The sequence below is a fragment of the Chlamydomonas reinhardtii genome, chromosome 13 (genome assembly GCF_000002595.2).
Source record: "Chlamydomonas reinhardtii strain CC-503 cw92 mt+ chromosome 13, whole genome shotgun sequence".
Classification (NCBI taxonomy): Eukaryota; Viridiplantae; Chlorophyta; class Chlorophyceae; order Chlamydomonadales; family Chlamydomonadaceae; genus Chlamydomonas; species Chlamydomonas reinhardtii.
In genome coordinates, this window is record NC_057016.1 from 4,376,347 (window position 1) to 4,391,583 (window position 15,237).

Genomic DNA, 15,237 nt, shown 5'->3' on the forward strand with positions numbered 1-15,237 from the left:
GGGCGGGATGAGTGCGTGTGTGTGTGGTTTAGGGGTTGTAAATACCAGCACAAACTAAACCAAACCAACGAAATCGAGCGGAGTACAGGCAGAGGCGTTAGTTGCAAGCGATAGGGGGAGGTACCAGCCAAATGAAACCGAAACCAATGCAAAAGGGCAGGGGGGCGAGGAACGACTTGAGGGCGGCGGAGTGGCACTGGTTTTGAAGGAGGAGGCCATGAAGGGGAAGGCCGTCCTGCCCAGCGTCATAGCGCCTATCGGCAGGCCATGCCTCAAACACACACTCACTCGTGCCCACCGCCGCCCCCAGCGCACCGCCCGCACCAACTCTCGGCGCCAGGCGGAGGAGGGGCTGGAGCCTGGCGCCTTCCCGCGCCGCCTGCCCGCCTACTCCGGCCACTACCACCTGCCGCATCAGGTGCCCAACACCGACATCACCTACATCGGCTCGCCGTACCAGGTGGGTGGGTGGGAGGTGGGAGGGAGGTGGGAGGGAGGTGGGAGGGAGGTGGGAGGGAGGCACAGGGGGGGGCGTGTCTGGATCGTCAGCAGTATACACAGACATACACACAGACACACACGCGCGCTCGTCTCTGCTTCTGCGTCTTGGTTTCTTTGGGATCGGAGTAAACTACTCAAACCCACCTCCCCGTCGTTTGATTCCCGCCTCCCTCCGACGCACATCGGTACCGTACTAGAAACATTCTTTCTTTGCTACGTCTTTCATGGATTGCTACCCCCGATCTCACCTAGTCAGCGCACACGGACTATGATCACGCCATCTTGGTCACGGATGGCTGAACCCTAACCCCACCTCTCCCCCAACCTCCCTGCCAGGTGTCCATGAACGAGGCGGGCGAGTCCAAGCGCCTGCTACTGCTGCGCGCCGCCGACTGGGCGGTGGTGGGCGAGGTGCCGCTGGCGCTGGGGCCGCGGCACATGCGGCTGGCGGGGCCGGCGGCGGCGCGGCAGCTGGCGGCGCTGGCGGCGGCGGCGGCGGCGGCGGCGGCGGCAGCAGGGGCACAGGAGGAGGGGGAGCAGAAGGAGGGGGAGCAGAAGGAGGGGGAGCAGGAGGCGGTGGCGGGTGAGCCGGGGCTGTCGCTGGCGTCTGCCGGGTCCGAGGATGGCGATGGCGGTGGCGGTGAGTTTGGGTGGGTGGGTGGGTGGGTGGCTGGACCGGGCGAGATTGGTTGATCGACGCTATGCATATGTTTACACACTTCTGCGATTCGTCCTCAGCGTTGTAACGAACAGCTTGGAGGCAAATGCAAATGCATTCTCTCCCTGTGCGTCTGCTGCTCCTGCTGCCTCTCTCTCCCTGTGTGTTATCCGCGGCAGGGCCTGCGGCCGCCGCGGCTCCGGCGCTGCGGGCGGGTGACCGGGTAAAGCTGTGGCTGAGCGGGGCGGAGGCGGCGGAGGAGGGGGTGGCGGCGGCGGTGGCGGCGCTGGAGGCCGCGGGTGAGAGGAGACCTGGGGTTGTGGGATGTGTGGGATTGGAGGACTACGGAGTTAGGGAGGGAATAAGCGGGGTGCTCGCCTGCGCGCCTTCTGGCTTTACATCCACACTGCCGTTTGCCGTGCGCCTCCTCATAGACGTCCGCCAACCTGCGCAAACCCCCGGCTCCCCACCTCCGGAGTGGAAACCCCTACATCCCCTACCTACCTTTACAACCCCTCTACCCCGCCCCACCCCGCCCTACTCACAGGTGTGTCAGTGGAGCAGGTGCTACAGCCGGAGAACAAGGCGCCACGACTGCAGGCCGCCGAGGGCCTGACGGTTGACGAGTTGGTTGATCTGTACTGCGGCGGCGGTTATACTACGACAGCGGCCGAGGCGGCAGCGTCAACCGCCAGCGCCGCTGGCAGTGAAGACGGCGAGGAGGCGCCAGCCGCCGTCGCCGCCGCCGCGCCGCGGTTGAGTGAGGAGGCGGCGGCGGTGGTACGGCAGGCGGTGGCGGCGGCGCGGGAGGCGGCTGGCGGCGCGGCGGCGGCTTCGGGCAGCTTCGGGCAAGGGGCGGCGGGGGTGGTGTGTACGGATCTGGAGTTGGAAAGTGTGACCATGTGCGGGTACGGCCCGTTCGTGGAGGAGCAGGTGCGTGCTCGTATTTGTTGGGTCGGGGGGGGGGCGTACGGCACATACGAAACATCGTGTGATAGCTTGGCCTGGGTTGGGGCGCCCGCCGCTTGTGTTGCCTCCCCTCTTGGCAGGCTGTTTTGACCATGCACACCTTTCTTCCTGTTCAGACCATCTCGCCTGTGCGCCCCGCATACCTCCACCTCCCCCTGACCCGCCTTCCCTCCCCCCCTCCTCCTCTCCTCTCCTACCTGCCCACCTGAAACAGACCTACCCTCTGTCCTCCCGCGGCCTGCGGGTGGTCGTGGGCGAGAACCGCGACGAGCCGGGCGCCGACTCCAACGGCGCCGGCAAGACCAGCCTGGTGGCGGCGCCGCTGTGGGCGCTGACCGGGGACGTGCTGGCGCGGACCGAGGTGGGGGAGGGGCGGGGAGGGGCGGGGGGGGGGGGGGTATATGTGCCCGAGCCCAATAAGTCCCAAGAGTCGAGGAATTGTTGGTGGAGGCTGGCAGGGGAGCGGGGCGATGCGAGGCGCAGATAGGTATGGAGGGTAGTTTGCTGGTCCAATGCCAGCTAGGTTTGGGGTTGCGGGTTTCGGGGCTTTTGCCAACGAATGCACTTAAGGGCAGGGAACAACGCGGTCCGGATTGAGCCGTCTGGTAGTACGGGATCGACTTGATGAACATACACCTCAACCCGTGACCTCAACCTCCCGCCAATAAAGCGGCTTCCAGCCCTCACGCACCCAACCAACCAACCAACCAACCGCTTATCCCCACACAATGCCCCCAAACCAGAGCGGCGGCGGCGGGCGCGTGCCTGTTGACGCGATGCGCAATGACGGCTGCGGCGTGTGCCGAGTGGCGCTGAGGGGGCGGCTGAACGGACTGCCCTTTGTTGTGGAGAGAGAGGTCAAGGTGCGGGGGGCTGCGGGCTATGTGTGTGTTGGGGGGGGCTGGGTGGGGTTGGGGGTGCAGGCGTGTGAGGATGCGGGGCTGTGGGTGCTCAACCGACCTTCGAAGCGGTTGGAGAGAGTGAAGTCAAGGTGCGGGGGCTTGGCCACAGAGAAGCGGGGCACCGGAAGCCCACCAAACACACGCCCGTTGACACACACCCATCGCTGACACGCCCTCAAAACCCACCTTTCCGCACGCACACACACAGCGCGGCAAGACCAGCTCGCTCACCTTCATGTGGGGCGGCCAGGACCACACGTGCCAGGACGTGTCGGGCACCGCGGTGCGTCGGATGGTGGGGTTATGGGTTATGGGGTTGCAAGGTTTATTAGGGGTTAGCCGTTCATGGGGAGCGGAGTGATCAAATCACAAGTTTAACGTGGGGGTAGGGGGAGAGGGATCAGGCCAGACAGGGTGTTGCTTTCGCCATCTCAGTACCAAGCAACAGACGCTAAGCAGCCGTCCCCGCACCTCTCCTGCTCTGCCCCACGCCCTCGCGCCCCTCTCCCCCGCCTCCCGCCCCCCCAAAATCTGCTGCGCCCCGCGCTGCCTACTTTGTTGGGCTCGGGCATACCACCCCACCACCAATCCTTTACGATTGTAACCCATTATTGTAACCCGCCCAATCTCAGGACCGCATCCGCACAGCCTTTTCGGTGGAGCTGCTGCGGGCCGCCGCCTTCTTCGGCCAGAACGACATCACTGGACTGCTGGAGGTGAGGAGCTTTTGTGGGTGCTGAGGAAACAAACAAAACACAATGGGGGTTCCAGGCATGACTAGTTGGAAGAAGACGATGTTACTCAACCGGGAAGGGGTCGACATGGAACATGCGAAGGCGCCAGCAACGGCTTGTGGGTGTCGGGTTCGGATGGGTGCCTGGGATTCTGCGACGTGTGTTGGCAACGGCGATGTACCCCATCTGTCTATCGTTCTGCTGCAGCCAGTGGCCGGGGGCGGGGGCGCGTGTGGGCTCCTTCACACACATGACATATGCATCCCGGCGCCCACTTCTGCGTTTACCACCGATACACACCACCTCCACCGCCCCCATGTCGACAGGCGAATGATGCCGCGTTCAAACAGAAGCTGGGTCTCGTGATCGATCTGGAGGTGAGGTGTGTGTGTGTGGAGGGGGGGGATAGCTGGGTCGGAGCACCAAGGATAGCCGGATAGGGTAGTTTCGGTGCGGCGCCAGCTGCTCTTTACGTGCTCTTCGGGCAATGTACACACGTACAGCGTCGACCCGTTCGCCTCGTGCTTTGCAAACACACTGTGCGTCTGTGCGGTCATCCCCTTCACCCGGTCAGGTGTGGGAGGCGGCCAGGCAGACGCTGGCGGCGCCGCGCAAGCAGGCGGCGGCGGCGGTGGCGGCGGCGGAGTCGCGCGGGCTGCTGCTGCGGGAGCAGGCGGGCCGGCGGGCGGCGGAGCTGCAGGGGCTGCTGGCGGCGGAGGCGGGCTGGGCGGCGGAACACGCCCAGAGGCTGGTGGGTGGTGGGTGCGGCGGATAGGTTGAGCACGTCAGTGGCGGGTGGGTGCGGCGGATGAGCAGTTACAGCTACAGTTACAGCGCCCGCTGAATCATGAGCGTGACGAAGGGGTGTGGCGACGGCGGTGCTGCAGAGGCTTGCATGCAACATGTAAGAGGGCGATGGGGCTAGCCCGGCTAATGGGCTAAATAACGGTGAATATTTGGCCTGGATTGAGACCTTGATTTATGGAGATGGTGCTCGTGGGGAACCGCAGGAGTGGAGCAGGGCGGCGCTGGCGGCGCGGGCTGCCGAGGCGGCGGCCGCGGCGGCGCCGCTGGCGCCCGCCGGCGGCGCCGCGCGCCGCCAGGCCGCCGCGCTTCGCGCCGCTGCCGCCGCCGCTGAGGAGGAGTGCCGCCGCTGGGAGGCGGAGGTGGCGCAGCAGCGATCCGCCGCCGCCGCCACCGCCACCTCCGAAATCCCTGGCACAGCCAGCACAGCCGCCGCCGCCGCCGCCGGGCCGGCGGCGACGTCGGCGCCGCCGCCGCTGGGCCCCTGGACGGCGGAGGCGGAGGGTCTGGGGGCGGAGGCGGAGGCGGGGCTGCGGGCGGCGCTGCGGGAGCGTCAGGAGGCGGCGGCTGCACAGGGCCGAGTCGTGCAGGTAACACACAATCACAGGGGGTTGCGCGTCGTGCAGAGGGGGGGGGGGGGTGGCTGCCAGCTGCGAGAATCGAAAGGCAACATGGTGAAGGGGGGCAAGTCCTGATTGCTGATCGCCCGTGTGCGGCGTGGCGCAAGCCAGCCGCTACATGGCTCCGTGTGTTTTTGAAAGCAGGGATTTGTGGCGCATCTGTTCGTGTGTGTTTTCATCCGTTCCAAGTATGGAGATGCCCTGTGGCCTGACCTACCTCTGTGTTTGTGTTCGCGTGTGGCGCCCATGTGTGGCTGCGCAGGAGTGGCAGGAGCGGGCCTCTCAGTCGTTGGGGCGGCTGAGGGCGCTGGAGGCCAGCCTGGCAGAGTACGTGGCGGCGGTGGCGGCGCTAACTGCCACAACTGCCGCAACCGCCGCAACTGCAATGGGCGGCGCCGCCGTAACGGTTAACACGGCGGCACTGCTGTCGCGGCCGTCGGTTCAACTGCCAACGGCCCATGTCGGCCATACCTCCAACGGTGGAGGGGGAGGAGGGGGAGAAGGAGGAGGCGGCGGCAACGGCGACTGCGGTCATAGCGGCGGCGGCGGCGGCGGCAGTGGCGCCGCTGCGGTTGAGGCGCAGGAGGAGGGCGAGGGTGCGGTTGTGGCTGTGTGCGACCGGTGCAGGTGCGTCGCGTCGAGAACCAAAGTGCGCTGACTCCCATTTCCAGCAGCCCACAGGCCACAGCTTTCGCACATAGGACTCTTGTCTCCGCCTCCCTGTGCCCCTCCCGACTTAACGTAGCGAACTGCGGAAAGCTCCACCGCAACACAAACGCACTGCCACGGCCACCTCGAATCCTAGGCTACCTTGGCCTGCTGCGTCCTTGCGCTTCGTGTGTTTCACTGGGCACGACCACACTGAAAATGCTGCCACCAACAACCCCACCAACGACACAACAATAATCTCACCCTCCCCGGTCGGCACTTCACACTTGTGATTTAATCACTCCCGTTCTCCATATGAACGGTTCCCCCCTCCCCCGGTGCCCCCGCCCAAAGATTGTCTACAACTTAACTAGTCATGAATGTAACCCCCCGGCGCCCCCCACAGGCAGCCCATCAGCGCTCGGCTGTACGCCGCCAACGTGCAACGGCTGGAGGCGGGCTGCGCGGAGGCGCGGCAGGTGCGCCACACACGTCTACACATTTACTTGCTACACATGCGGTTACGGCGGGCTCGGCCAGCCACTAAACCTCTGTTTGTTTACGGCGGGTTTGGCCAGCCATAAACCCTCCGTGTTTATGACCGCGCTAGTCAGCTGGCTAATACCGTAAGGTAGCCGTTGTGATGCGGCGGTCGTATATGTGTGATATGTGTGACCGCCACGTGGCCCAGCCGGCCGGTGTGACACGGCGTGTGTATGTGTGCGCCCGCCGCAGGAGTACGAGTCCCGGGCGCAGGTGCTGCGAGCCGAGACGGCGGCGCTGGCTGCCGTGAAGGCTGAGGCCGCAGAGGTGAGGGCGGCGTTGTGTACGTAGTGGGCTACGTTGCTCGCGGGTGGCAATGCAGGCGGAAGGGGAACAAGGCAATGGCGCGGACGCAGGTTGGCGGCAGTTGCAGTGCGACATATCCAAAGTGCATGTGGTGCATGCTCGATAGTTGTTAGTTTTGCTCTCCTGACCCGCGCACATTCATTCCCGTACCCGCACAGGCGGATGCCGAGCTGTCGGGCCTGCTACGCCGGCGGAGCGAGCTGGAGCGCAGGTGGGTGCGGGCGTGCTAGGCATGAAAGACGCGGGGAGTCGGTTGCCGTCAAGGTAACCTGACAAAGGGCCGAGTAGAGGGCCCGAGAGCAGTGCAAATGGATTTTGTGTTAGTCTGACAAACGCTGCTAGCCGCCGCCGCCGCCGCTGTGTTAGAAAGTCACTGAGGGATAGGCTCGACACCATGCTTGCAAGACATGTGGTATGTATTGAACAATGAAATGGACAAAAGATGTGTGCGTACATTCCCCCCGACAGGGCGGCAGCGGAGGCGCGGGCCGCCGCTGAGGCTGCGGAGCGCGAGGTGCGCGCGGCGGCGGAGGCGGCGCGGCGGGCGCAGGAGGCGGCATGGCGGGAGGCGGAGGCGGCCCTGGCGGCACTGCGCGCGCGACTGACGACCAGCAGCCGACTGCGAGGGTGCGTGTGCATACGCGTAAATTATGTGTGTGGCCTTCGTAATTCCTATGCATGTCCCTAGCTCTGCTGTCCGGCACGTTCTTAGCTCCGTCTCCCGTGCGCCCTTGTTGTCTCAGTGCGTTGTGTGTGTGTGTGTGTGTGTGTGTGTGTGTGTGTGTGTGTGTCACCTGGAAACGACAGCAGGCGGCGCGTCTTCACATCCGTTGTGTGCGTGTGTCTCGGACCTGCCATGTCATCAGCTCCGCCTCATCCTTTGTCTTTTGGTGTATGTTCCTTTGCCCACATCCTCCACCTCCTCCTCACCATCTCCTCCTCCTCCTCTTGCTATGTGTGAGCAGGGACTTGCTCGCGGCCGCGGGCGAGCTGGACCGGGCGGCGGCCGAGGCGGCGGCGGCGGAGGCGGGCTGGGTCGAGGCGGCGCAGGCTGTGGCTCTCGATGCCGGGCTCGTCCCCATTGCCGCAGCAGCCCCAACACAAACACAAACACAACAACAGGACGAGCAAACCCAGCAGCAGGATGGCAGCATTAGCAATGGCGGGCCTCAGCACCTTTCGTGGCAGGATGTGAATGCAGCAGGCGGGCTGCAGCAACAGCAACAACCGCAGCAGCAACAGCAGCAGCAGGATGTGACAGCCGCGGACGCGGGGGCAGTGCTGGCGGCGCCAGCGGAGGCGCTGGCGGCGGCACGTGGCGTGGCGGCGTCCGCACGAGGCGCGGCGGCGGCGGCGGGCCGCGCGCTGTTGGCCTGGCGGGAGGCGGGCGCGGTGGCGGCGGCGGCGGCACGTGAAGTCAACCCTAAGTCCATGCTACGTGACCGGTGAGCTGCGCACATGCCGGCATCACCGTACCCAGCTGCATTGTCTTGGCCTTGCTGCTTTCATACCTAGCTTCCACACCATGCCAGGCGCCAACGCAACGTCAACAAATGCACATCGCTAACAAAATTGAAATATTGCTTGCGCCCGCTGTGGCACAAAACAGTGTGGAGCGAGAGCTGGCCGGCCTGAATGACGAGGTGGCTGCTGCGGAGGCGGCCCTGGTGAGTGCGACAGCTGCATTCTTAGGTATATGGCCCCCACAAGAGGCTTAGCCCGCTGCCAGCCCCACGCACCACCATTATCTCAAGTACGGACGCTCCGCCATGCTCTACTTCATCTATCGGTTCACTTGGTTTTGGTACTCACCACTCCCCCCTGCCCCCGCTCCCTCGTGCCCCCTGCCCCCACGGCTCCCCGCGCAGTCTGCCGCCGAGGCGCACGTGCGCGCCCTGGCCGACGCGGACCGGGCTCTGGGCCGCGGTGGCATCCCCAGTCTGGTGATGGAGGAGGGGCTGGCGCAGCTGCAGGTGGGGGCGGGGGCGGGGGGGATACATTCACATTTATTTAAGAAGGGGAGATTGTAAATAGCTACCGACCCACACTAAACCGAACCCAATGGAGGGCATGGAGGGGCGAAGAAGGCGGGATGGCGGAGCGCTCTTGGAGTGTGCGGTCGACAGTGCACCCAAGGGCACAGCGCGACCAGGTAAACGTGGCTGCGTTGTGCCCGTGCGTGTGCTGCCCTCCCGCCCTCGTCAATTGAGACCCCACCACCGGCATTCCCCTCTTCCCCCTCCCTTATGCAGGCCCACACCTCCGCCTACCTGTCAGAGCTGTGTGAGGGATTCGTGCTGGAGCTGTCCGCGACCAAGGAGGCGGGCGGCGGCGCTGGTGGAGGCGGCAGGCGGGCCGGGGCCGGCAAGGAGGCGCGGGAGAAGGAGGAGATCAGCAAGGTGGGGGCTGGCTGGGTGATGGCGCGCAGGTGTAGGCGACACACGGCAGCGCCGTGCTGTTGTGGCCGTGTGACACACCCCGCGCGTTCCTGCTGTAGGCAGTCGCCTCAGACGCCGCGGCCTCCCACCCGCCCCGCACGTGCGTGCCCCGACATCACCCCGCGACACACCACCCTCTCGCTCATCGCTTAACATGCACCACGCCCCGCCCACCCCATCCCCTTGATCCATTCCCCCCTTTGGGACCAACTTCATTGGGCTCGGTCGCATGGCCCCCGCCATCCTTTCTACCTCAATTTCCTTTCTGCCCATGGTGAAAGAGATCCCGTTCCCCCCGCCCCAGTTTGGGCTGGTATTGACAACCCCCTGGTGCAATCGCTACCGACCGCACGATCGCCCACAACCCCTGCAACTCTACTCGCAGGTTGTCAAGGTGCGCTCGCCCGCCGACGGCAGCCTGCGGCCGCGCGACGTGCGCCAGCTCAGCGGCGGCGAGCGGCGGCGGCTGGCGCTGGCGCTGTGCCTGGGCTACGGCGAGCTGGCGAGGCGGCGGCGGCGGCTGGTGTGCAACGTCATAGTGCTGGACGAAGTGAGGCCGCTGAAGGCGGCTGGGGGCTGCGGCACTGGGGACATCGGGACAGGGCTGACGATGCTGAAACAACATTCCAATTCATTCCTGAGCATCGGTACTGCTGTTACTTCGAGCGGTTAGCAGGGCCTCCCCCGCCTCACCGCCGGTGTCTCTCCCCCCCCCCCGGGACGTCGGCACTTCATACCTGTGATTTCATCACTCCGTCCTCCACATGAACGGCTACACCCAACCCCTAGGCTCGCAACATTCCTGTTCCCGGTGTTTTTTAACCTTGCAACCCCCAATCTTGGGTTTGGTTTAGTTTGGGCTGGTAGACAACCCCCACCCCGCCACCCCCCACCCCCCACCCCCCAGGTTCTGCAGCAGCTGGACAACACGGGCTGTGAGCTGGTGGCGCGCGTGCTGCGCGACCTGCCGCAGGCCTCTGTGCTGGTGGTGGGCCAGTCCAACAGCAGCGTCACGCGCAACTTCGAGGCCATGGATGTGGTGGTGCGGCAGGGCGGCGCCGCGGCCGTGAGGCTGGCGCTGTGAGCGGGCAGCTGTGTGTTTTGGGACGGCGGTTAACGTGTCGTCGAAGTTCGAGGATTGCGACGAACGCAGAGCGCGGCAGAGAAGAGCTGTTCGAGGCATTGGCCGTAGATAGCAGGCAATGGAAGAGAGCGGGGTCAGCGAGAACGGGTTGGCGTTGCACATGCCGTAGCGATAAAAGCACCAATAAAACGCCCGCTGCAAACGAACATGTGGTGGGCAGGTATTGGTGTGTTGCGATGGACGTGTTGCGTGGCTGGACCGTCCTGCGGCAAACGAGGGAGTCGGGGACGCGGGAAGACTCCTCTGTGTTCCTTTTCATTCGTGGGCGAGGCCGTAGGGGTTCTGAGGGAGCACATGGCATGGGCGAGGGGTTGCTTGGCCCGGCTTGCCACGCGGCGGGAGGGCCAGCTGCAAGAGGCGTGCAACGCGCGCACGTGGATGAGCAACCCCAGGGGCGCCCCACCTGGACCCCGCTTCCCATGAGCAAGGAAGTAGGAATATGGTGCATGCCGCATGCTCAACCTGCTGCCGTTAACCAGCGGCCACACTGAAATTGAGGGTGCGATGAAGTGGAAGGGTTTAAAGCCTAGTCTGTACTGCTTCCCTGGCTGCCGCATGGGCAGTTGGGCACGTGTGCAGCGCCGCCTCCGGATCCCTTTATTCATCATGAATCATGAATATAACCCCCCCCTACGCCCCGCATTCCGCGCTCACGCCGGTCGCCCCACTTCCTTGACTCCAAGCCCTGCTGGGTGCCCAAGCCTGACCCCGGGCAACCGAGGAGCCACGCCAAAACGACGCATGTGGGCCCCTAACTCGCGCTCTGCAGGCCCCACAATTTGCTCTTCATCAATACTCTGTACAGTATGCGGCGCTCACGTGACTGCGAGCACTGTATGGAAATGTCGGTCAACCTTTGGCTGACGCCTCTCACCTTTCATAAACTTTAGCGAGAATGCCTTATCTGCATGCAAGTCCATAGCCGTTTCAAGAGTAACCCAGGAAAAGGCTGGGTGTGTGCGGGTCGGCGGGGCTTTGACCCAGTGTGACCGGCACTATCGAGCATTAGAGCATGCGCGACTGCACTGCCCAGATACAGCCAAGTATCTCGGCTGGGGCGGGCAGCTGCGGGCGCTCAGAAAGAGACCTCCACATGCGCCAACATGCGGACCCCAAAACCCACCGCCTGCGAGGCCCTGGGCATAACCAGAGACCTTACATGACTGTGTGCATGCCATTATAGCCATCGCTGCCCACCATAAGAGAGCATAGAGTGCAAAAAGGGGGGACCCCTCCTGGAGCCTCGCTTTCATTGAGTCGCGCCTTCTTGTTCTCTGTGCGTCTGTTGCTCTACAGAGCCTAGCTTTACTAGCTTGTTTACTGCTTATTGACCGTTCTACAGACCCTTCTACGCTCGTTCTCGCACGCAACAAACCTGGGCGGATGCAGACGCCGTTTGTGACCTAGGGCCGGCGGGCGCTGCGGCTGCGCCTTTCAAGCCCACTAGGGGCCAGGAGAACAGCAGCTGCTAGAATGGCGGAGCGGGGACGCTAGCTCATGGTCCTTGGAGTTTTGGCGTCAATCTTGCGCTTCCCCGTCAAGCTCGTCAGTCGTTTTTGCTCCTGGTGGCTCAAGATAGACCTGGACACAGCAGAGCACCTCAGGCGTCATGGTAGAGGGGCTCTGCCTCCGCAGCAGCTGCACAACGTGAGGCAGGAGCCCAGCCCCGCGGAGCCTTGCCACCATCAGGCGCGCAGAGCCATGAACGGCAGCGCGCACGCAGACGCGGACGAGAACGCCTCTAGCTCGAGCCGGCAGACGCCGGGTCACCTTATTTACGACAAGTATGCCAGCCAGCGGCGAGCTTGGTGCGACTCCATTCGCGACCAGGTCCGCATCGCCTCCACGTTTTGCTGATCGGCTCGCTGCTGGGGACGGTGGTTGTTTGGCCGCTCCAGTTGCCCTGACTCTTGCTCCTCTTGCCGCGACAGACGCACGCATGGAACTTTAACGCGTTCGAGCTCTACACCCGGACGCATGGGAACCCTCTGGTGACCATCACTGTCACCCTGCTCGAATCCTACGAGCTCCTGGTAAGCCACCGCCCCAGCTGCTTGCTTATTTCTTGTCCTCACGCATGCGCGTGGACTTTTGCAGGACGGCTGGCTGCTCGACCGGCAAAAGGTCGTCAATTTCTTGTTGCGCGTGGAATCGGAGTACAACCCGAACTCCTATCACAACAACACGCACGCGGCGGACGTGACGCAGACATCCTGCGTGATCCTGGAGAGCTTCAAGAAGCAGGTGAAGCAGATCTCGAAGCTGGAGTACTTCAGCATCATCATTGCGTCCGCGGTGCATGACCTGGGGCACCTGGGCGTCAACAACGACTTCCTCATCAACAGCCGGCACCCGCGTGCCACTATGTACAACGACAAGTCGGTCAACGAGAACTTCCACATTGCGCGGGCGTTCGCTATTGCGCGGGAGTCACCGGACCTGGACATCTTCAGCGGGTTCAGCCTGGACGACCAGAAGCAAGTAGGTGCCGGCGCCAAGCGCTAATGGTCGCATGGGTGGTATTCTAGCTTTTGGCGACGAGCGCTGACAATTTGGTGCCTCCCTGCAGATACGCAAGCTCATGATCGAGACGGTGCTCTCCACGGACATGGCGGTGCACTTCGACCTGCTCAGCCGGTTCACGAGCCAGGTGGACGCGAAGCCAGACCTCAGCGAGTGGACGGACCGCACGCTATTGTACCAAATGCTGGTGCACTTAGCGGACATCGCGAACCCGTCGCGGCCGTTCCACCTGGCGCGGGGCTGGGCTGAGCGCGTGATTGAGGAGTTCTGCGACCAGGTGGGCACTCGTAACAGCTGGGCACGGCATGTGGGGTGCTTGCGGGAGGGAACGCGCTGACGGCCATGTCTGCTCATGAACGTTTGCAGGGCGACCGCGAGGCGGCCTGTGGGCTGCCGGTGTCCGCGATGTGCAACCGCGTCACCATGAACATGCCGCGCGCGCAGCTAGGCTTCATCAACATCTTTCTGAAGGTGAGCGACCAGCGACATGTGGGTGGGCTCAGGTCGTTTTCGCTTTGCATCGCCGCGTTCAGTGTTCCGTTGCTGGAAGCAAGCCATTGGACGTGCAACCGCGGTTTGGCAACTGTCTTGCGTGGCTTGGTGGCGGCTTCGGGCATGCAGTTGCATGCCGCCCACATGTTGTTCGCTCTTGCGGTTGTGGCGTTGCGGAAGCTGCATCCTGTCATTCATAATTTCGTCTGACTGTCATGTGCACCTGCACTGCAGCCCACGCTGAACTGCTTCGAGCGGGCGGCGCCGGACTTCGTGCGCATGGCGCTGGAGCACCTGGACCTGACCATCAAGGAGTGGCAGGGCCTGGACGCGGGGGGGCTGGTGCTGCCGCCGCACCTCATGCCGCAGCCGTCGCCGCAGGCGGGGCAACCGGAGCAGGCGCAGCAGCAACAGCAGCAGCAGGGCTCGCCGGCGACTGGGGGGAAAGTCGAGGACACGCGGGCACCGCCGATGCAGCCGCAGCTGCCGCTCAAGGTGGGCTAGTAGTGGATTTTCCGGCAGGGTGCAGTCGTACCTGATGATTGGGGAGGTGCGGCTAGTGTTTCTTGAACTTTTAGTGGTTTCGCCGGCTGCTGTCGCCTTCACGGCCGCCAACACGGAGACACGCGCTAAGCTAATGATTGGGGCGCAACTAAGCCTTGATGCATGGTTGTATATGCAGGTTGTGGACGCGGGGCCACTCCCCAAACGGCACCCATGAGCGGCCAAGGCCGCGCGCTGCTGCGCTCCTGGTGGCGCAGCTGGCGATGGCGGTGCCGCATGGCACTTGCCCTAGTGCAGGATTGGTGCTGGAGCTCGGCAACAGGCGGCGGCGAACATTAGAGCTTGCGGCCGCTGCACAGCATGCGACGGCGTCAGCGTAGACCGCAGCAACACTTGGAGTTGTGGCTAGCACTGGCCTCAAGGGCAAGTCAGCAGCAGGGTTGCAGGCGCAGCGGCCAGCAGCTGGGGAGGCGAAGACGCGGCCGCGGGTAGCAATGGCTGCCTGCCTGCCTGCGGCAGCAGAGCCGCGGGTGGCGCGTGCATATTACCCGTGGCCGCGATGGCCGCACTGTGGGGACGTTCCGTGCACGTGGGAGAACGCAGGCACAGCGACACCAAAGTATGCAATCGCGGCGACATGGCGGCGGCAGCTTTGGCAAGTACGCGCGGCCGCTGCTTCACGCATAGCGGGACGACTGGGCCCCCCTGCGGCAGGGGCTCCGCGGCAGCCGCAGGAAGGCTCCGCGGCGGCTGCTGGCCCGACGAACGTGGATCTCGTATTTTTGGAGTCGGCGGCAGCAACGGAAGTCGTTGTGCCCCATGTGGGCGTGTAAGATGCCGGCAGCGAGGGCTGGTACGTGATACTCGGAGCAACGGAGCCGTCGGTACACGACAGAATTGTAGATGACACGTGTTGTGCTTGTGGGCGTTGGGATCGCGGCACGGCCGAAGTGGCCGGGACGTTCTTCCGCCTGAGACGCGCCAGGATAGAGCTCCTTATGATGCTGCCCCGGCGACGCGGGTGGGCGCATGTGTGCTGCATGATTGCGGCACAGCAGGCAGTTAGGAAGGACACCGCGGAAGTTATGCATGATTCGAGTACAACGGGTTAGGGGTTGGTAAACATGTCTGACGCTAGGCGCGCGTCGCCAGCAGGAGCAGAGGGTTAGGAGTGTGTGCTTTTATGCTGCGCCTCGACTATGAACCAACAGCGTGCGAGGGCGCTGCCGCGCGCGACGTAGTAACCAACTGGGGCAAGGGAAGGGGACTGCTGGGCGTGCTGGCCTTGTGCTGGCCTCTGTCAGAGAGTACATGGCATCGCCAGTGCTTGGTGGACGAACTCTTTGGTCGGGATAACTTACTTTATTTGGTGTGGCGTCTGCCCCAACGCTGGGGCGCCAAGAGCTATCGGTTGAAACTCCATCGTGTGAAGGAATGTAATGCGGAATTGG

General features: G+C 64.0%; 2 protein-coding genes across 4 annotated transcripts in view; both read left to right on the top strand.

Moving 5' to 3' along the window:
* CHLRE_13g602950v5 (uncharacterized protein) overlaps positions 1 to 11,525 on the top strand; it is a 15,282-nt gene extending 3,757 nt beyond the window's left edge. The window contains exons 5-27 of one of the 2 annotated variants that reach the window (XM_043069813.1): positions 311 to 460; positions 838 to 1,141; positions 1,339 to 1,458; positions 1,707 to 2,092; positions 2,343 to 2,489; positions 2,872 to 2,991; positions 3,239 to 3,313; positions 3,663 to 3,746; positions 4,091 to 4,141; positions 4,339 to 4,515; positions 4,775 to 5,158; positions 5,451 to 5,815; positions 6,243 to 6,315; positions 6,572 to 6,646; positions 6,844 to 6,896; positions 7,154 to 7,312; positions 7,651 to 8,130; positions 8,295 to 8,352; positions 8,554 to 8,658; positions 8,938 to 9,084; positions 9,509 to 9,673; positions 10,031 to 10,766; positions 11,037 to 11,525. In XM_043069813.1, the coding sequence (XP_042917778.1) occupies positions 311 to 460; positions 838 to 1,141; positions 1,339 to 1,458; positions 1,707 to 2,092; positions 2,343 to 2,489; positions 2,872 to 2,991; positions 3,239 to 3,313; positions 3,663 to 3,746; positions 4,091 to 4,141; positions 4,339 to 4,515; positions 4,775 to 5,158; positions 5,451 to 5,815; positions 6,243 to 6,315; positions 6,572 to 6,646; positions 6,844 to 6,896; positions 7,154 to 7,312; positions 7,651 to 8,130; positions 8,295 to 8,352; positions 8,554 to 8,658; positions 8,938 to 9,084; positions 9,509 to 9,673; positions 10,031 to 10,207 (3,855 nt within the window). In that variant the 3' untranslated portion in view covers positions 10,208 to 10,766; positions 11,037 to 11,525. Of the gene's footprint in view, positions 1 to 310; positions 461 to 837; positions 1,142 to 1,338; positions 1,459 to 1,706; positions 2,093 to 2,342; positions 2,490 to 2,871; positions 2,992 to 3,238; positions 3,314 to 3,662; positions 3,747 to 4,090; positions 4,142 to 4,338; positions 4,516 to 4,774; positions 5,159 to 5,450; positions 5,816 to 6,242; positions 6,316 to 6,571; positions 6,647 to 6,843; positions 6,897 to 7,153; positions 7,313 to 7,650; positions 8,131 to 8,294; positions 8,353 to 8,553; positions 8,659 to 8,937; positions 9,085 to 9,508; positions 9,674 to 10,030; positions 10,926 to 11,036 lie in introns of those variants that run through there. The other variant, XM_043069812.1, reaches the window with a different exon arrangement.
* CHLRE_13g603000v5 (uncharacterized protein) lies at positions 10,974 to 15,236 on the top strand. Of its 2 annotated transcripts, none has more exons than XM_001699013.2 (7): positions 10,974 to 12,097; positions 12,199 to 12,300; positions 12,365 to 12,748; positions 12,837 to 13,067; positions 13,157 to 13,261; positions 13,517 to 13,777; positions 13,965 to 15,236. In XM_001699013.2, exons 1-7 carry the CDS (start codon positions 11,765 to 11,767, stop codon positions 14,001 to 14,003), a joined length of 1,455 nt encoding a protein of 484 aa, XP_001699065.2. In that variant the 5' UTR covers positions 10,974 to 11,764; the 3' UTR covers positions 14,004 to 15,236. The 2 variants fall into 2 exon arrangements, with proteins under 2 accessions (XP_001699065.2, XP_042917776.1); XM_043069814.1 differs by having other exon boundaries at positions 11,572 to 12,097.
* The last annotated feature ends 1 nt before the right edge of the window (position 15,237 follows it).

Excerpts from the sequence above, each read along its gene's own strand:
- CHLRE_13g603000v5 (XM_001699013.2), top strand. The coding sequence starts at position 11,765 with ATGGTCCTTGGAGTTTTGGCGTCAATCTTGCGCTTCCCCGTCAAGCTC. Across the intron at positions 12,749-12,836 it reads GCCTGGACGACCAGAAGCAA|ATACGCAAGCTCATGATCGA; the intron begins GTAGGTGCCGGC and ends GCCTCCCTGCAG. Across the intron at positions 13,262-13,516 it reads TCATCAACATCTTTCTGAAG|CCCACGCTGAACTGCTTCGA; the intron begins GTGAGCGACCAG and ends CCTGCACTGCAG.